The following is a 21,707-nucleotide window of genomic DNA, read 5'->3' as shown; positions in this document are numbered from 1 at the left end:
GAAGGTTATTTCTTTTCTTAGAGTTAAGAGTTAATTTGGATCCTTTAATAAAAAGGTTTTCGAGTGATCTGGGCAGGTGGGCTTCATTACATTTATCTATGATTGGGAAGGTTAATGTTATTAAAATGAATTGTATTCAATACCTGATACAGTCTCTCCCTGTAGATGTCTCCCTCTCTTATTTCAAGCAATTTGATAGCATAGCAAAGTCCTTAATTTGGAATGGTAAACATCCCAAATTATATTTCAATAAGTTACACAGGCCAACTGACAAAGGTGGGCTAGGCCTACCCAAGATTTTGTTTTATTATTATGCATTCAGTCTCAGACATTTGGCTCATTGGTCTCTTCCACCTGAGAGAGCCCCTCCCTGGTTTTGTATTGAACAGGAAGTTCTTGCCCCTGTTTCGCCATCGCAAAGCCTTTCTATCAAACTAATTGGAGAAGTTAAGTTACACCCCGTTACCTCGTATTTGCACTCGGTATGGACAAAAGTGTCCAGAGTGTTTAATTCTTACATTTATTTAAATATTAACCTGGAGCATATGGCAGAATCCAAAATTATGTATTAATACGTCCTCTTTCTGCTGGTCAGAGTGGATTGTGAGGGGGGGTTACTACACTCGGTGACCTATATGAGAGTGGAGTGTTGAGATCTTTTGAAAATGTGGTTCAACATTTTGGGATTCCCAGATCTCAGTTTTATGGGTATTTACAGCTGAACCACCAGCTCTGTACTATTTTTGGGAGTAGCATACACCTCCCTAAAGTGGCAGATAATCTGGGAATGGTGATTACTGCTTTTGCAAAAGGGCATGAGTTATCAGTATATTACTCCCTGCTAATTCAGAGTCTGGGGGACAGAGCTTTAACTTCTATCAAGAGATTATGGGAGAAAGATTTAAACTTGGTATTGGAGGAGGGAGTGTGGGCTAGGATTCTAAAAAACATCAAGTCTGCATCTAGAGATGCAAGGATTCATTTTATGCAATTCAAGATTTTACATAGATTTTATTTGACCCCCTCCAAATTGTATAGGTTTGGTCTTAAAGACACACCCACATGCTGGCGATGCCAATCGGAGGATGGAGACACGGCCCATGTTTTTTGGTGGTGTGTTGTGATTTAGGAGTTTTGGTTGACGTGTTGGGCACTCGGGTTTCGTTTTGCCCCAGACTCTGTGTTTTGGGCGAAGGGGCGGTCATCGATGTGGGGAATAGACACATAGAGAATTGGGTTCTGACCAGTGTGATGATCGCCAGGCAGATTAATTTGAGCGGTCGGAGGTCGGCTGGGGTGCCCCCATTTCGGGAGTGGTGCACAGAGATGGGGAGGGTGGCAGCTTTTGAAGAGGTGTCATTTGGAAAAATGGGTAACTTTAATTTGTTGGGAAATGGGGTAAATATTTGGAGTTTTAGGATGGCTCTCGGGTGCGGGGGGTGGAGAGAGAGAGGTAGAGGTATAAATGTGTGTGACTACTAATATATATATATATATATATATTTATTTTTTTTGTTAGCTTTTTTTTGTGTATATACTCATATGTGACCACAGAGATGTATGTTGGGGGTCAGGGCGGGGTTGGGGATTGGGAGGGGTGGTTGTGGGGTTTAAATGTTGATTCCATGTATATATATTCTTTATTTAATGTAGAATAAATTAAAAAAAATTAATTACAAAAAAAAAAACATGATCAACATCAGATTTGATCTGTCCAGTCTGTATAAACATGGGCATAATGGTTTACGACCCAAATTAGCTAGTGCAATGCACAAAAACGTGTTGGATACAGGTAAGATACGGATGCTCAGAACTCCATAAAACAGGCGGCAGATCTGATACACCTGCACATAAAAGACAAACATAACACTAGAACTCACCCTCAACTAAATTTATTTAAAACATTAAAGCAATCAAACAGTTACAAGAAACAACTGCTAGTTAAATGACAAACCGTCTCATGATTTAAAATATATATGACAAGATGATTAAAATGGCAATGGACTCAGACATCATACCTACCACTTACGTCAAAGCAATAAATATCATGACGGTTTTAAATACAATGGAATTGCAAAACAATGTTGAAACCAAACGCTAAAACTTTAAATGAAGAACTTATTTGAAACAGCTGTTAGAGATCACTGTGCCAAATGAATTCCTACAATTAAACACCAAATGTTTCTGCCTATTCTAATCACGATCTCTAAAACACATTGTTCTGGATGGTTAAGCCATAGTTATAGAGTTTAAAGCCTTGTTGATCAGTGCACTTATACAGTGGCAGTTCTGGACTTCAGTTATGTGCATGACAATTCACCTTCAAATCTCATAGGTAAGATTGTTCATGTAAAATATTGTTATAGGAGTAAAATACTGTCCAATCACACTTCTTTTGTGCAGAACATCTTATGTTTTTGTTTTTTTTTACTAACAGGTGCCGCTGCCAGCTCCTTCCTCCTCGCCTTTCTTCAGACGTTTTTTGGCTCTGATCTCATTCATAGCTTCCTCGATGGAGCGAGTGTCCCTCTTATTGGCCACAGGGACTGTAGGAAAAAGAGAAGCAGCAAGATAAAAATCAACCCCATCTACTTTCTCAATACACATTCCTGGTTTTGTTGTGTATGATCCATCACTGCACATTATTCAAAAGAAAAAATGTTTGTAAAATGTTACAATTTGTTGTGTCACTTTGTCCTCATTGAAAATAACCAATGGCAATTTAGGCATGGTTTCAGCAGTTTCACATTCAGGTTTGGCTCCATCCTAGTATGTAACGACCACTTTTCACTATGTAATTTTTTTTTTTTTTGATAGATAAAATCAAGTCCCAACATATTTTTCATTTTGAAATACTGTATGTCACGTTATGGGGGAAAATGGGTTGGGAATGCAGTTTCATGTTCACTTTGCATTTTGAATGGCACACCATTAAAAAATTAAACTAAAAATGAATGGTTTTAAAACAGTTCTGGGTCTTAAATCTTATTAAGTGAATCACATTCGAAGCCGTTAATCGATGTTTATATTAGTTCGCCAGATTCTGTTTATAGAATGCAATTGTACACAGCCTACAGGTGTACACTGCAATAATAAACTACAGCCTATCTGTTTTAGATCTCTGCATCTGGAAAGCATCACAATCTAATTAACATCTGCTAAACATCTTAAAAAGATCAGATTTATAAACATTCTAAATCATAAACATCTTCAATACTTTTTGACATACAGTGCTATGCAAAAGTTTTAGGCACTTGTGAAAAATGTTGCATAGTGAGGATGTCTTAAAAAATAATGACATAAATAGTTTTCATTTATCACTTAATGTCATACAAAGTCCAGTAAACATAGAAAAAAAGCTAAATCAATATTTGATGTAACCAACTTTGCCTTTAAAACAGCACCAATTCTCCTAGGTACACCTGGACACAGTTTTTCTTGGTTGTTGGCAGATAGGATGTTCCAAGCTTTTTGGAGAATTCGCCACAGTTCTTCTATCTATTTCGGCTGTCTCAATTGCTTCTGTCTCTTTATGTAATCCCAGACTGATACGATGTTCAGTGGGGGCTTTGTGGGGGCCATGACATCAGTTGCAGGGCTCCCTGTTCTTCTATTCTAATCTTTTCCATTTGCAAAATAATGTTTGGGAGTCTAACATTTATATTTCCTATTGACACACTAAAGCTGAAGATATAAATAACCATCTTAAGACAAATGCTTTTGTGAAACATCTTATGTGCCTAAGACTTTTGCATAGTACTGAATATTTTATAGACATTTTGCAGATGAGCAAACAACCTAAAAATACATCTTCCAGATGTAAACACACAAATCAAATAGACGTCTGGGTGATATACATGTGCTACCAGGGTATACTTAGTGGAAGAATTCTTTATTGTGGTTTATTATATTAATAAATGTATTTAGTGAATGTTGGTGTGTTACATTGCTGTTGCTGCTATTTTTCTGCTTCACATCACAAAACATTTCAAAAGCATTCTTAGTTGTCAGCAACAGTAACTAAGGGAACCGGGGCTTGTTGACCGTTCATGAGAGAGAGCGAGCGCTATCATCCAAGGCTGTGAAATATGCAAAAATAATGCAAAAGTATAACGACTGATAAAAAAAAATAATATGATAATAATATAATATTTTTCAGAACGCAGAACACCATGTGCCGGATTTTGCTTAAACACGATAAAAACTATACTTAAATTTCTAGCGGTTGACAAATATCTACAGGTATATAATTTTGGTCATTATCGACGCAGAGCCCTGCAGCTGTTCGATGGTCTCATTATAAAGCGTTAACATGTATGCAGTTTTAAGAGGTTTTGTAGTGCTTGTTTATGAAGTTGCAGAAATTCCCTGCATTTTTAAGATCCAAGAAAAAGAAGCTCACAAGCGCTTGGTGTGCTTCATCTTCATGCAGTTGTGCAAAGATGCTCTGGTTGGTAGAGCGACATTTAATGAAGTTTTGCAACAGTTGTCATGGTGTCAAGGTCTTTGGAAAGTTTTTTGTTTTTACGTTTATTTTGAAATTTTGCCTATTACTTTGAGTTAGACGAGGACGCTGACATACTCTCTTACTGGTATCATGAGTTTTTATATCTTTGACTGCATCAAAGCATATGTGGAACCACTGCTGTAGTCCATATGATGGTTTAAATTTAGTCTGTGAGGATTGTAAAAATGCAGAATGGCCTTTCTCATTAAATGGGACTTCATCAGTTTAATCATTTATTTTTCAGAGAACACAGATCTGGGTGATTAAAACTTTCAGTTTTGCATTTTTTTTTTAAAGGTTATGTGCAAAACATTTTTACTGTTTTACTGAGCGTCCAGTTTCTTTAAATTAGTTGCATACATACCACAGCCGTATGCCTGGTTGGCTTGAAGTGTATGGGCGGCATCTTTAGCAGCAGATGTGCCAATCAGATGGCTGTATTTGTCTCTGTAGTTTGAATTGGGTGAGGCCGGTCTCTTCTGAGTGTGACTGTCTGCTTCCATCTCTAATGCAGCCTGTTCCTGCAGCGGGTACAGAGGAAAACACAACAAGACCAATTAGCCTACTTAACTTTTATGTTCAAAGTAATACAATTAACGATATACAACACAAATAGAAATATTATTCCAAAACACAGCTCTCCAAGATTATGAAACGACTTTAATATTCTTCTGTCTTTTCACCACAACATTGATACGAGTTTGCATAGATCTGCGTTTACTGCCTAAGCACTAACTATTGCATGTTGTCACATTTCTGAAGCATTACAGTTGCTGTATACCAATTTGCATGCTTCTAGCATGTACTAAAAGTATGTACTTTACTGATGATGGGAAAGTAGATGTTAGCCAAAAACATGCACACTTTCAAAATTCAACAGAATTATCATACTATTCAGGTAACTTTGGCATACTAGTTTCACTAATCTCGCACCCAATTTAGTGCAGATACAGTTCTGTGCAAAGGTCTTAGTCACATAAGATGTTTCACAAAAACATTTATCTTAAGATAGCTAAGTACATCTTCAGCTTTAGTGTCAATAGGAAATATACATTTTAGAATCGCAAACATTAATTTTGTAAATGGAATAGATTAGAATAGAAGAACAGGGAGCCCTACAACAGATGTCATGGCCCCCATAAAACCCCCCACTGAACATAGAGTCAGTCTGGGATTAAATAAAGAGATAGAAGAACTGTGGCAAATTCTCCAAGAAGCTTGAAACATCCTATCTGCCAACACCCAAGATAAAATGTGTCCAGGTGTACCTAGGAGGATTGGTGCTGTTTTGAAGGCAAAGGTGGCCACACCAAATATTGATTTAGCTTTTTTATGTGTACTGAAATTTGCATGACATTAATTGATAAATGAAAACTATTTATGGCATTATTTTTGAAGATATTCTAACTATGCAACATTTTTCACCAGTGCCTAAAACTTTTGAACAGTACTGTAGTTGATAGTAGGGATGTGTACGAGTAATCGATTAATCGAGTACTCGTTCTGCACCAGCTAGTCGACTATTTAAAAACACTACTCAAACATCAAAAATAGATTTTCCTTTGCGCATTTGCCTGCTTGCGCATTGCAACGCTTAATTACACTGTACTTGTCCTCTAAATCTGTCCCCACATCTAGCAGTTACTATTGAATCCACTGGGGGACACTGTGGATGCGTGTCATGGAGGTGTTGGATGGGAATGGGAGAAGGAGATATCATGGCATCTTTGGTGTGTGCTTTCAACAAATAATAATACAATACTTGTAATATTTTGATTCTCATTTAATTCTACTCAACTGATATATGGTTCTTGTTAGAGTCATACATAACAACGGACAAGGATCAGATTTTATGGTGAAAAGAAAACGCAAAGCGGTACGTATGTGCATTAAAGGGATACCCAAAAATGCCGATTCCCATATGTGTTTGACTTTCTTCAGCAGAACACATTTGAAGAAAAACAGAATATATCAACAGGTCCTTAAAATGTAAGTGGATGGTGATCACACCTTTGAAGCTCCAAAAATCACAGACAGTCTGCATAATTGTCATCCATAAGACTCCAGTGGTGAATATAATGCCTTCTAAAGCGAAACGATCGCTTTAAGTACTTTAGAAGACATAAATTTAATAGGAGTCGTATGGATGAAGTTTATGCTGACTGTCTGTTCTTTTTGTAGCTTCAAAGATTGTATCACCATCCACTTGCATTTTAAGGACCTACAGCTGTGGCCAAAATATTGGCACCCTTGGTAAATATGAACAAAGAAGGCTGTGAAAAAAAAATCTGCATTGTTTATCCTTTTGATCTTTCATTAAAAAAAATCTCAAAAATCTAACCTTTAATTGAAGTAAAACAACTGAAATGGGAAATATCTCATTATTAAATATTTTTCTCCAAAACGCATTGGCCATAATTATTGGCACCCTTTTATTCAATACTTTTTGCAACCTCCCTTTGCCAAGATAGCAGCAAGATAAGAGTCTTCTCCTATAATGCCTAATAAGGTTGGAGAACACCTGGCAAGGGATCTGAGACCATTCCTCCATACAGAATCTCTACAAATTCAGAGGTCCATGTTGGTGGACTCTTCAGTTCACCCCACAAATTTTCTATGGGGTTCAGGTCAGGGGACTGGGATGGCCATTTTGTGGTCAATGAACCTATTTGTGTTGATTTTGATGTGTGTCTTGGATAATTGTCCTGCTGGAAGATCCAACCAGGGCCCATTGTAAGCTTTCTGATAGAGGCAGCCAGGTTTTGATTTTTTATCTGTTGGTATTTGATAGAGTCTGTGATGCCATGTATCCGAACAAGACGTCCAGGACCTCTGGCAGAAAAACAGCCCAACAAAACTAAAGATCCAGCACCACATTTAACCGTGGGCATTGGGTATTTCATCTCTGTGTGCGCCAAACCCATCTCTGGTGTTTGCTGCCAAAAAGCTCTTTTTTTTTTTTTTGTTTGTTTTATCTGACCATAGATCCCGGTCGCATTTGAAGTTACAGTAGTGTCTGGCAAACTGAAGACGCTTGAGTTTATTGTTGGATGACAGCAGAGGCTTTTTTCTTGAAACCCTCCCAAACAACTTGTGGTGATGTAGATGATGTCTGATATTTTTTAGACTTTCTGACCCCAAGACCCAACTAATTTCTGCAATTCTCCAGCTGTGATCCTTGGAGATTCTTTGGCCACTTGAACCATCCTCCTTACTGTGCGTGGAGATAATACAGACACACGTCCTTTTCCAGGCCTTAAGATCTCTTAAGATCTCCAGTTGATTGGAACTTATTAATTATTGCCCTGATGGTGGAAATGGGCACTTTTAATGCTTTGGCTATTTTCTTATAGCCACTTCCCATTTTTTGAAGCTCAACAACCTTTTGACGCACATCAGAACTATATTCTTTAGTCTAACCCACTGTGATTGATGATTAAGGGAATTTGGCCTGTGTGTTACCTCATATTTATACCCCTGTGAAACAGGAAGTCATGGCTGAACAATTTCATGTTCCTAGTCACCCAGGTGCACTACAAAATGGGAATATACTTCAGATATATTTTACTCATAAGAATTTCTAGGGGGGCCAATAATTGTTGCCAATGTATTTTGGAGAAAAATATTTATTTAATAATGAGATATTTCCCCTCTTTCAATTGTTTTACTTCAATTAAAGGTTAGATTTTTGTTAATTATTTGAATGAAAGATCAAAATGCTTTTTTTTTTTTTTTTTTCACAGCCTTCTTTGCTCATATTTACCAAGGGTGCCAATATTTTTGGCCACTACTGTACTGAGCTAAGATATTTATCTATTTTTATTCAGATGTCTTCTGATTATAAAGGAAAGTCATACACACCTGGTATGGCATGAGGGTGAGTAAATTATAACAGAATTTTCATTTTTGGGTGAACTAAGCCTTTAAATTTCTGAACACAGGCAGAGCGCCTTTTAGAAAAAAATGCCAAATTTCACCCCCAAAAATTTGATTTTTATATAAACTCAAGAGCTTATATATGTGCATAACCCTAATGCTGTCAGTATTGGTTTCTATGTAAGCTCTGGGTGAGTACAATTGTTTGCGATTTTTCTCCCCCCATTTTTATCAATGCTTAATTTCATTTCATTTTTGTGGGTTAGTGTACTCAACTTAGTAGATAATATATTTAGGAAAGAATTGGGAAACAGCCAAAATATATGTACATACTTTTGGGCTGTCTCTGGTCTAAGCAAGCGTATCTTGCCTTACCTTTAGTCTGCGTCTCTCTTCAGCTTTCTGTGGGTCCCACTCCTCACCTTTACGATACGCCTCCAGTTCCTCATCTGATGGGGCAAACTCCTTCATAAACAGCCACACACAATAAAATGAGCTAAACAATAGTACAGCAATAATATTGAGGCAAGAGAGACTGAAAATCTGTCTTAAACAGTATACAGTACAGTATGCTTAATGCAAAAATCCTTCTGACAGGAAGTGCTCTATTGTAGCTGCTTACCTTTTTGAACAGCATGACATATCTGCTCTCTTCATCCTCACCAAAGGAAAAAGACGTCAGTCCAGCCACCTCGGCCACATCATGCCTGAGAAATTACAATGTTTACACTCTTCAGAAAGTTAAACTACGAACGATCTCTGCATATGCAACCGGGATAGAACTGAAAATTGTACTCGACAAACCAAAACATTTCCAAGTATATTCTTTTGCATATACTTATAGTTGAAGTCCTGCTTCACATTGCATTTGGGTTCAGAAATGTTCTTAAAAATAGTGTCATTTCCCTGTTAAAACAGGAGATTCATAAAGGATGTTGTTGAACTCACAGTATGCTTCTCTCAATCTTGCCCATTGGGTTATATTTCTTCTTCTTCAGTGTGCTGTCCTGAATAAAGTCTGACACCTCCTTCTCCATCTATAAAAAAAAAAACACAACATTCTAATTTTTATAAATAAAAGCTTTCTTTGTGACAATCGTCTAATAATCTGCTTTTCATTCAGAAGGTGTCAGAACAAAAGAACATTGGTGTGTTTTGTTTTAGAGATGTTGGTTGCGAACAAAATATAACATGAAAAACAAATATAAATTTTTTGGTTCTACCATAAATCACTGAATATCATCATCATATACTGTACACTGATGAGCCAAAACATTATGACCACCTGCCTAATATGATGTTGGTCCTGCGCGTGCCGCCAAAACAGCACTGACCCACCGAAACATGGACTCTACAAGACCCCTGAAGGTGTCCTGTGGTATCTGGCACAAAGACATTACGAGTTGCGAGGTGAAGCCACCGTGGATCAAACTTGTTGGTCCAGCACATTCCACAGATGCTCAATCGGATTGAGATCTGGGGAATTGGAGGCCAGGGCAACACCTTGAACTCTTCATCATGTTCCTCAAACCATTCCTAAACAATGTGTGGCAGGGTGCATTATCCTGCTGAATGAGGCCACTGCCATCAGGGAATACCATCGCCATGAACGGGTGTACCTGGTCTGCAACGATGTTTAGGTAGGTGGCACGTGTCAAGTTGACATCCATATGAATGGCCGGACTCAGTGTTTCCCAGCAGAACATTGCCCAGAGCATCACACTCCCTCCACCGGCTTGTCATCTTCCCACAGTGCATCCTGGTGCCATCACTTCCCCAGGTAAATGGCGCATATGTACACAGCAGTCCACGTGATGCAAAAGAAAATGGGACTCATCGGACAGGCGACCTTCTTCCACCGCTCCAAGGTCCAGTTCCGATGCTCACGTGGCCATTGCACGCACTTTCGAAAGTGGACAGGGGTCATCATGGGCACTCTGACCGGTCCTGTGGCTACGCACCCCCTAAGCAGCAGGGTACGATGCACTGTGTGCTGTGCCACAGTAGACCTTCTGTCGGTTTAGACGAGACAGGATGGCCTTCGTTGCCCTCTCACATCGATGAGCCTTAGACGCCCAACACCCTGTCGCCAGTTTGTGGTTTGTCCCTCCTCGGACCACTGTCAGTAGGTACTCACCACTGTTTACCGGGAGCACCCCACAAGCCTTGCCATTTCAGAGATGCTCTGACCCAGTCCTAACAATTTGGCCCTTGTCAAAGTCGCTCAGGTCTTTACTCCTGCCTATTTCTCCTGCATTCAACATGTTGACTACGAGAACTGATTGTTCGCTTGCCATCTAATCTACCCAGACCTTGACATGGTTTTGTTGGGAGATGATCAACATTGCTTGCTTAACATGTGAGTGGTCATAATGTTTTGGCTCAACAGTGTATGTCTTAAACATTTTTGTTCAAGATAGAAATGAAACTTTAAAACAAAAGTATCATGTCCAACTTAATCTTTTGTGTAAACTACACTTTTGTGTCTTCGTATTAGTGATGTCTGATTCATGAAAGAATCATTCTTCAGAGTCAGATAACATTGGCTGATCAGGTTTACAAAGCAAATCTGAACGATTCATTCACGAATCTTACCGAAACAGTCTGCTGAGCAGTTCTCAAGTGATTGAACTTAGAACGGACATGTCCAACTCGAAATGAGCAGAGATCTTTCAGCCAAAACGTATTCAACGTGCAGGGAAACATTGAATGTAAAACTGAGGAGATTTTTGTTATGAACACTAATCTGAATTACCATGGAAGCAAAAAAAACTGAACTGGGAGACAAACTGCTTCAAAATAACCAATTTACTGAAATGAGACAGACCTCCCATCCTTACGTGTATGCAAGATATGGTGAATCATACCTTTTTCCTAAATTCTACTTTTTTTCTCTTCTCATCCTCCTCCATCTTCTTCAGTCTGGCTGCTTGTTCTGCGTGGCAGAGCAAGAGAGGTAGCAGTAAATTATCAGTGAACACCAGGCTTGAATCAGTCAACCCAAAAAGAAAACGCATTGTAAAAAGTATGTTTCGCAGAGTTACATGATTGGATGAACAGTGTTCAAAGATCTTATTATACAATATACACTTACAAGAAAAGATTTCATATAAAGCCTTTATTAGAGTTCAAGAAATGAGCTCTAAATTGTTACAAAAGCATTCTTAGTTTCTTTTGGCATTAAGGACTCTTAGAAGTTGAGTAAAAAACTCATGAACTCATTGAACATATTATATGTAATATTGCCAATTATATTAGAATGTTATATGATTATAAAAACTTCAAAGTCACAAGAACACAATGTGCTTAAGCTAACAAACACAAACAATTATAAACTTTCATGTTTTTATTGAAAACATCCAGTTAAACATTCACATTGCTGTTGAAAAAGTAAGTGAACCCTTGGATTTAATAACCGGTTGATCCTCCTTTGGTCTGGGCTCTGAATAGGCCACTCCAAAAGGTGGATTTCCTTTCCTTGAAGGCATTCTGTAGTGGATTTACTTCGATGTTTAAGATCACTGTCCTGTAGCATTACCCAGCTTCTACTGAGATTCAGCAGGTTCACAGCCACTGTGACATTATTTACATTTATTCATTTGGCAGGCGCTTTTATCCAAAGACAAAAGAGGAATAATACATCATAAGCGATTCATCTTAAGGAGACAGTGGAACGAAAAGTGCTGCATTACAAAGTTTCACTAGCATCAGAATAGTAGCATCCATGACAGATTAAGGTGCAACAGGAATATATATATAATATATATATATATATATATATATATATATATATTTTTTTTTTTTTTCCTTTAATGCATGGTTAAGTGCTCATGAAAAAGATGTGTTTTTAGCAGTTTTTTATAAGACAGAGAGTGAGTCTGCTTCACAGGTGGAGTTGAAAATGTCATTGGTACAGTGAAACCGAAAGTCCGGGAAAGTGTTTTCGTGTCTCTTTGTGTTGGTACAAGGCTGCGCTCATTAGCCAACCGCACACTTCTGGTGGGAACGTAGCTCTGCAGAAATGATTTTAGGTATGCTGGAGCAGACCTAGTGACTGTTCTGTATGCCAGCATCAGAGCCTTGAATTTGATACGTGCATCAACCGGCAGCCAGTGAAGAGAGACAAGGAGTGGTGTAACATGTGCTCTCTTTGGTTCATTAAAGACCAGACGTGCTGCTGCATTCTGGATCATTTGCAGGGGTCTAACTGCACATGCAGGGAGGCCTGCAATGAGAGCGTTACAGTAGTCCAATCTAGTTATGACAAGTGACTGAACAAGAAGTTGTGTGGCATGTTCAGAGAGGAAGGGTCTTATTTTCCTGATATTGTAGAGTGTAAATCTACATGATTGTGCTGTTGTTGAGATGTGGTCTGTGAAATTGAGTTGGTTATCGATGGTTACCCCTAGATTTCTGACAATTTTGGAAGGTGTTATTGTTGTTGAACCCAGCTGAACGGTGATGTTGAGTTCAACAGCAGGGTTGGCTGGAAAGATGAGGAGCTCAGTCTTCACTGGGTTAAGCTGCAGGTGGTGTTCCTTCGTCCATGTCAAGATCTCTGTCAAACAGGCCGAGATTCATGCAGTCACCATGGTGTCATTGGGCTGGAAAGACAAGTAGAGCTGTGTGTCATCGGCATAGCAGTGGTAAGAGAACCCATTTGCTTGAATGATGGGTCCCAGTGATGTCGTTTACATAGAGAAGAGAAGTGGCCCAGGCACTGAGGTACCCCACTAAGTAGCTGATGTGACTTGGACACCTCACCTCTCCAGACTACCTTGAAGGACCTACTTGAGAGACAGGACTTAAACCAGTCAAGCACAGTTCCTGTGATGCCCAGAGTAGAGAGGGTGGACAGTAGGATCTGATGGTTTACTGTGTCAAAGGCTGCGGAAAAGTCCAATAGAATCAAGATGGGTGATCTGGACCCAGCTCTCACCTGTCTCAGCGACTCAGTGACAGGCAGCAGGGCAATCTCAGTGGAATATCCACTTTTGAAGCCTGACTGATTGTCATCCAGCAGCTTGTTCTGCGAGATATAGGCAGAGATCTGATTGAAAACTGCCCTTTCAAGTGTTTTCGCCATGAAAAGGGATGAGAGAGACTGGTCTGTAGTATTCTACTTGTGTGGGGTTAAGTGCAGGTTTTTTCAGCAGTGGGGTTACTCGAGTCAGTTTAAATGTAGTGGGAAAAATGCCTGTAAGTAGAGATGTGTTATTTATGTGTGTGAGTGCAGGTAAGATGGACGGAGAGATGGCTTGGAGAAGGTGGGAAGGAATGGGGTCAAGGGAACAGGTGGTGGAATGGTTGGAGAGGACGAGTTTAGAGACCTCAGTGTCAATCGAGCTGCATACAGGATGCGGGTGTTTGTGAGAGTGTGGTATCAAGATTATCCTGTTGAATATCTTGATAAACTTGAGAATACATTTTTCCCCTTGATGACGGCAAACGGTCCAGGCCCCGTAGCAGCAAATCAGCCCAAAATCATGATGCTCCCTCCACTGTACCTCATCGTTGGGAAGATGTTTTCATGTTGGTATGCGGTGCCCTTTTTACACCATACAGAGTGCTGTGTGTTCTTCACAAATAATTCAATCTTAGTTTCATTAGTCCACAAAACATTTTCCCAGTAGCGTTGTGGAGTGGCAAGACATTGGTTTGGAGCGCATATAGTTTTACCATCTAATTATCACACACTGTTGCACAGGCAGAATGAATGAGAGATCAGGTGCTGACAGGGACAGTCCTAGTCAAAGTAGCTCCAACCCACACCTCCAATCTCGTTCCAGTAATTGGTTGCAAGGTTTGCCAACTCCTGACTCTAATCAGCTTTTGTTGACATCATTAGCCTTGGGGTTCACTTACTTTTTCCAACCTACACTGTGAATGTTCGAATGTATTCAATATGTACAAGAACAACACAATAATTTGTGTGTTATTAGTTAAAACAGGTTGTGTTTGTTCATTATTGTAACTTAGATGAAGATCAAACCAGATAAGACAAATTTATACATAAATGCAGGTAATTCCAAAGGTTCACATACTATTTCTTGCCACTGTGTGTGTGTGTGTGTGTGTGTATATATATATATATATATATATATATATATATATATATATATATATATATACACATACACACACACACACACACACACACACACACACACATATATATAAAATATATATAAATGTTACATTTGAGAATACGTGTACATTTTTAAACTACACCTGTGCTTGGGAAAATATTACACAAATGAAAACGTCTTTTGTAATATGTGTTCAATATATGTACAAGAATATGACTTTTTTTAATCGCTGAAAATCATATATGAACATTTCATATATGTGTTTTACATATTGGCGTCCATCAGATTTCTGTATAGGGTAAAAGCATAAGAACGCCCCTTAATCATCGTGGTAAAATTAGGGTAACGCACGGTCTCTTAATATAACATTTTAATATGTTCTGAGTTATATAAACATATATAACTTGCAAACGAATTAAACATATAATTATATAAACAAACTAACTGTGACGTCAAGGGGATTTTCAGCAGTACAGAGGTGACGTATGCGCTTGCATATATTATTTCTCTGGCGGTGATTGGTTGGATTTTTACAGAGCGCAGCAGAGAGCGACTGAATAATCGCGTTTCACTTGGAAATCTGTACAAGCATGCTCAGTTTTATATTGTACGCGAAACGGCAGCATATTTATTGTATAGTAGAACTAAGAATTTCTACCTCTAGCTTTCCGTCGGCTTTCTTGGTTGTGGACGGTTGGAGGTTTTTCCATCGAGCTCAAAATCGAGCCCAGGAGGTCCGCCATCTTTAGACTGTGTAATTCAGACCGGAAACTCGCACTTGCATTATGGGCAATAAGGCCAGACTACAAAATGACGTCGAAGTTGCTGGTAGGGCTGGGAGTCGATTCCGAAGCGTTGGGAATTGAGAGTCGATTCCAAAGCTTGGAATGTACGACTTTTTTCAATTTCAGGTGGCGGCAGAGGGAGAGAAGAGCAGGAGTCAGGTGTGGATGAGAAAACAGCAAGGAAGGAAACAGGTAGTCTCTTATAAATGGTGCCTTTGGTTCACATTTCATTTCATTAACCCTTAAATGCCCCTTTTGCAACCGAACTTGCGTCTGTTATCACAAATAGATCTACAGATTGCCCTGATGTGGGAAAAAAATGTCATGTCATGTCAGGTGAACATGCAGGGCCATAGCAAGTTAATCTGAGCCCCTTTCCTATTAAAAATACAGTTTAGAATTTGTTTTGGGGCCCCCTGTACCTTTGGGCCTCTAGAATCATTACCACCTTTCACTCCACTAGCAACGGCCCTGTGAACATGTGAAAGCATTTTCATGAAAATAAAATATATTTTGTTAAATCAGCTTGTTTGTCTTGCTGGGCTGTTTAAATATTGTCTGATGTTGGGGTACAATGGGGAAATGTGCTTTGTTCTCGTCACAAAGTGCATCAAGATTGAAAAAATAAATTAATTTTTATTTAATAATGGAGCAACATAATTTGTGTGGAAAAAAACAATAAAGATTTGATAAGAATACATTTTTTTTCTAATCAATAACTATTATAGGCCATTCTTCAAAATCTGACGATGTGTCTAGGGTGTGAATGTTTTGTATTGAATAGCATTAGTATGTACACGTAAAATATATAAATTCACATTATACCCCTTTTTCATTTACTCATTTACTATTTTATTTCATACCACTGTTACAATTATACAGCCTATGTGGAATGAAGAACATTTGCCTTTGTGTAATTGTCTCTGACTCAATTAGGTTACACACTCACTGAGCACTTTATTAGGAACACTATGGCCTAATCAAGTGTCAGATGTGGTCTTCTGCTGTTGCAGCCCATCTGCCTCAAGCTTTGACATGTTGTGCATTCAGAGATGCTATTCTGCTCACTACAATTGTACAGAGTGGTTATCTGAGTTACAGTAGCCTTTCTGTCAGCTCAAACCAGTCTGGCCATTCTCTGTTGACCTCTCATCAACAAGGTGTTTCCGTCTGCAGAACTGCCGCTCCGTTTTGGCACCATTCTGTGTAAATTCTAAAGACTGTTGAGCGTGAAAATCCCAGGAGATCAGCAGTTACAGAAACGCTCAAACCAGCCCATCTGGCACCAACAATCATGCCACGGTCCAAATCACTGAGATCACATTTTTTCTCCATTATGAAGTGAAATTTAGCTGAAGCTCCTGACCCATATCTGAATGATTTTATGCATTGCTGCCACAAGACTGTGTTAGAATTAGATAATCGCATAAGTATGTGTACAGGTGTACCTAATAAAATGCTCAGTGAGTGTACATTTAATTGACAGGAGTACTGACAAAAATCAATAAGGTGTTAAAATGCTTTCACCTACTTATTTGTATAAACTTTATGAAACCTACTCTATGTAATCTTATAAAACCTAAGAATAATAACGTGATAAGTGATAAGCAAAGCACTAGATATGCTGTGAAAGTAAATCATTATACAGTAAATATTAATATATTTACTGTATATAAATATGAAACAAAAATATAATATGAAATAAAACATGATTTCTGGAAGTTAAAAAAAAATGACTACACTAACACATGGCTCAGGTCACTATCAACCTACATATAGCCTACCATTTAAAGATGTTAGAAATGTTATTTCCTTTTGCAATTTGGCATTTTACACTTTTCATTAAAGGAAGGTTGGAATAATAATGATGTGGCATGTGGGAGTATAATGCAACAAATGGATACAAACTAAATTGTAAAAATACATATTTACATAGCATATTTGTACATATCTTGTACATTTAAATACATGAATATTCCAAATAGCCACTTCAGCAAATGGTGTACTAATTTTCTGTTTACTTAATAACTTTTGTTGTTTAATACCTCTCAATTATTTTAGAAGAACACATTTTTTTTTTATTTTTTTTTTATTTTATTTTTTTTTACAATTCTGCTTTTAGTAAATGAACAGTATATATACATCGGAGCTACAATGCTAGTTAGACACAACAGGTATTCTGCATCTTCTTCCTTTGCTCACCTTTTTACCACTTGTAGTGCCGTTTTTTGCCACAGTTGGTCTTTTCAAATGCAAAATTTGCTAAAGACATTCTGGTTAAAATTAAGCAAAGAATCTTTAAAAACCAGGTGGTTTCGTATATCCATCAGGGGTCTCCTGGTGTTTGATGTGAATTTGGTGCCACTAAAATTTATCTTAAAAAATATTAAGACCATTAAAAATGAAGATATTTTAATATTTTTTCCTAATAAAAATTCCCCAAAATTATGCAAAAGCCTTTTTTCCCTAATTAAGTGTTGTAGTATAAGCAACAGGAGACCATTTATGTGTGAAGTGAATTTGATGGTACTACACTGTATAAAAAGTTATTGAATATTTTTCCTAATAAAAATTCCCCCAAATTGTGCAAAAGCCTTTTTTTTTTCTTCTTTTTTTTTTACAAAGTGTTGTAGTATAACCAACAGGAGACCACTGATGTGTGAAGTGATTTTGGTGACACTACACTTTGTAAGCGTTAAGTTATTTGGGTTTTTTTTTTAGTATCGCTTTTAGGATTTTTTTGTTTTGTTTATTTGTTCTTCTTTCTTTCTTTTTTTTTGTGCACTTTGTAGACGGTCCCTGCGCACTCATCTCACAGCCGACTGCACGTAGAGACAAATGTTATTTGTCCAGCTCGGAGGACGTCTCGTTTTGATGAAAATTAGGTTGTAGCTCTTTGTCTACCTTAATACGGTTGGAAAGAGGCGTCGTTTGTGTTTTAACAACGTTTCACTTATGAGTTATTGATCCGGGAAGTTCAAATCTGTGAATATATGTCCAACTTTACCGAACTATAATGGAGAATAGGTAATAACATGGCATATTTGCTTAAAATCTATTCACAGAACTGCTAAGAGCGAGTTTTGCTAAGGACATCTTAAAATAAGGGTAAGGCGGAGTTGACCTCGTTGCAATCGATGACGTCACGTTTTATTAGCTCGCTCTTTTAAATCGCTCTCAGTGATTGTTAGATCTATCTATCTACGGTATGTATGTATGTGTGTGTGTGTGTGTGTGTGTGTGTATATATATATATATATATACACACACACACACACACACACACACACATACATACAGTAGATAGACAGATAGACATAGATAGATATTTCTTCAACACACCGGGCCTGCCCCGCGATTGCCGTGAAGTCATTTTTACTTGTATAGCGCCTTTCACAACACACATCTTTTCAAAGCAGATTTACAGAAAATCATGCATTAACAGAAAATGAAACCATAATATCTATAAAGTCTTAGAGTCATCATTGTGTAGTTTGATTAAATGCGATTATGATGTATACAAATAAATAATTAAATTATAATTGTATTTAGAAACCCAGTGAGCAAGCTGAAGGCGACTGTGGCAAGGAACACAAAACAAAAAAGACGTTGGTTTATGGAGAAAAATAACCTTGGGAGAAACCAGGCTCACTGTGGGGGCCAGTTCCCATCTGGCTAACATCATGAATATAATGCCAATATTAGTTATTTATGTGCAGTGCAGGTCATGGTTTACAATGATTAAACTATGTAAGTGTTAAGGGCTAGTGTTTAAAGATTTTGTAAGAACTGTAAGATTAATGACTAACGATCCCATGTCTTAATGACATAAGACATGGGATACTTCATATATCATTGCCTGAACCTTGGACTTAGGATAGACCTCACGAATTGATCTGCTGGTTGAACTGCGAAGCACCTCACTGATCTCTGCCTGTATCACCTTGGTCTAATGATGGACTACACTCTTAAAATGGAATACATAGACTATCAATTAATTGCCAACAAAAGCCTTCATCAGCCAACTAACAAAGGACAATCCATCTGTGTGAACGTCTGCAGTTAATCCAGGATGAACTTCAAAGATATTAGTCATTAATCTTATAGTTCATACAAAATCTTTGTTTAAACACTTACTTTACTAATTTTAAACCATGACCTGCACTGCACATAACTAACTAATATTGGCATTATATTCATGATGTTAGCCAGAGGGGAACTGGCCCCTACAGTGAGCCTGGTTTCTCCCAAGGTTATTTTCTCCATTAACCAACAACTTTTTTGTTTTGTGTTCCTTGCCACAGTCACCTTCGGCTTGCTCAATGGGGTTCTAAATACAGTTATGATTGAATTATTTTTATACACAATTTACAATCATATTTAATCAAACTACACAATGACAACTAGGACTTTATAGATATTACAGTTTCATTTTCTGTCAATGCATGAATTTCTGTAAAGCTGCTTTGAAACGATGTGTGTTGTGAAAAGCGCTATACAAATAAAAATGACGACTTTACTTTCAAGAGCCAAGTCATAATATTATTATTATTATTTTATTTAAAAAAAAAAAAAAAAAGCTGGACTAGTGTTGGAAAATTAAAAATGTTCCTCAAGTCACATTGAAATGAACAGCATTTCCGAAATATGAGGTAATAACGCCACTGTTGTGTACCATTACTGTTGTGTATTTTCCAAGACCAGAAACGACACCGCCTGGCCAAAAAATAAATAAAGTCGCCGTTTGGATTTAAATAAGCAGATACTTTAAAGCTTATGATTGGATCATTATTGCAGTGATTAATATGTTTCAGCTGGAAACAATTCTTTTAACCCTAACTGATGCAGTGTGTAGCTTCTCTTTTCTTAAACAACTATGTTGGAAGACGCATCCTGTGGTTGTGGAAAAGATGTTACTGTGTTTCAGAAGGGGCAAATTATTGGCCTGCATCAAGCAAAGAAAATCTCTGGAATAGGTTTAAGAACTGTCCAACGCATTGTTAAAACCTGGAAGGATAGTGGTAAACCGTCAGCTTCGCAGAAGAAATGTGGGCAGAAAAAAATCTTGACGATCGTGATTGGAGATCACTAAAACACTTGAAGTCACATCGTAGAAAATTGACAGTAGAACTCATGGCTATGTTTAATAGTGAAAGTAAGAGCATTTCCACACGCACAATGCGACAAGGACTTAAAAGGATTGGGACTAAACAGCTGTGTGCTCACAAGAAGGTCACTTGTTAGTGAGGCTAATTGTAAAAAACTACTTCAGTTTGCTAGGGAGCATAAATATTGGACTGTGTAGCAATAAAAAAGGTCATGTGGTCTGATAAGTCCAGATTTACCCTATTCCAAAGCAATGTGTGCATCAGTGTAAGAAGGGAAGCGAATGAAGCGATGCACCCGTCAAGCATAGTGCTCACTGTACAAGCCTCTGGAGGCAGTGTTATGATCTGGGGTTGCTTCAATTGGTCAGGTCTAAGCTCAGCAACATTATTTACATTTATTCATTTGGCAGACACTTTTATCCAAAGCGACTTACAAAAAAGGAAAACATAAGCGAATCATCTTAAGGAAACAATGGTACGAAAATTGTCATATTACAAAGTTTCACTAGCATCAGAATAGCATTCAAAACAGATTAAAGTGCAACAAGAAATGTTTTTGTTTTTTTTAGTGACTGGTTAAGTGCTCATGGAAAAGATGTATTTTTAGTCATTGTTTGAAGACAGAAAGTGAGTCAGCTTCATGGATGGAGTTGGGAAGGTCATGGTATGATGAAGTTGAAAGTCCGGGAAAGTGTTTTGGTGCCTCTTTGTGTTGGTACAACAAGGCGACATTCCTAAGCCAACTGCAGGCTTCTAGTAGGTGCGGAGCTCTGCAGAATTGATTTTAGGTATGCTGGAGCAGACCCAGTGACTGTTCTGTATGCCAGCTTCAGAGCCTTGAATTTGATACGTTCATCAACCGGCAGCCAGTGAAGAGAGACAAGGAGTGGTGTAACATGCGCTCTCTTTGGTTCATTAAAGACCAGACGTGCTGCTGCATTCTGGATCATTTGCAGGGGTCTAATTGCACATGCAGGGAGGCCTGCAATGAGAGCGTTACAGTTATGTGGCAATAAAATGAAGGCAATAAAATAAAATGAAGTCAGCTGACAATCTGAATGTACTGAATGACCAGGTTATCCCATTGTAACAAGGTAAAAGGAGGTGGCGAGAATCGGCTTAACAACATAAATAATCATTTAATGATTAACTTAAAAAGACAAACACATGCCGGGCAGCTGCCTGTGACTCACTCTCTCTCGAACTGCCGCCTCCGGTGGCTTTTATCCCTCTCAAGGGCTTGATTAGCCTGATTAGGTGCCTGGTGTGCAGCATCATGACCCGGCCCTGCCCTCCTCCCTGCCACACCCATCAATGGATTTTTTCTTCCCTGACAACAGGC

At 38.2% G+C, this 21,707-nt stretch overlaps 1 protein-coding gene across 1 annotated transcript; it reads right to left on the bottom strand.

The window, feature by feature from the left end:
* Positions 1-1,876: 1,876 nt before the first annotated feature.
* On the bottom strand, positions 1,877-15,271 carry LOC127426366 (sperm-associated antigen 7 homolog). The gene is made up of 7 exons (XM_051673141.1): positions 15,131-15,271; positions 11,251-11,318; positions 9,332-9,420; positions 9,006-9,090; positions 8,759-8,848; positions 4,872-5,028; positions 1,877-2,546 (listed from the first exon to the last, which is right to left on the bottom strand). The coding sequence occupies exons 1-7, from the start codon at positions 15,213-15,215 to the stop codon at positions 2,431-2,433; spliced, it is 690 nt and encodes a 229-aa protein (XP_051529101.1). The 5' UTR covers positions 15,216-15,271; the 3' UTR covers positions 1,877-2,430.
* Between the last annotated feature and the right edge of the window lie 6,436 nt (positions 15,272-21,707).

The sequence above is a fragment of the Myxocyprinus asiaticus genome, chromosome 3 (assembly GCF_019703515.2).
Source record: "Myxocyprinus asiaticus isolate MX2 ecotype Aquarium Trade chromosome 3, UBuf_Myxa_2, whole genome shotgun sequence".
In the NCBI taxonomy this organism is placed as follows: domain Eukaryota; kingdom Metazoa; phylum Chordata; class Actinopteri; order Cypriniformes; family Catostomidae; genus Myxocyprinus; species Myxocyprinus asiaticus.
Note: the sequence above shows the minus strand (reverse complement) of the source record. Positions and strands in the feature narration are given on the sequence as shown.

What these genes read in the sequence shown, in the direction of transcription:
- LOC127426366 (XM_051673141.1), bottom strand. Translation starts at nt 15,215, where the DNA reads ATGGCGGACCTCCTGGGCTCGATTTTGAGCTCGATGGAAAAACCTCCA. An exon ending in AAGTAGAATTTAGGAAAAAG is followed by an intron (nt 9,421 to 11,250) that starts GTATGATTCACC and finishes TTTTTTTTATAG; the next exon opens with ATGGAGAAGGAGGTGTCAGA. An exon ending in CAACCAGGCATACGGCTGTG is followed by an intron (nt 2,547 to 4,871) that starts GTATGTATGCAA and finishes TTTTTCCTACAG; the next exon opens with TCCCTGTGGCCAATAAGAGG.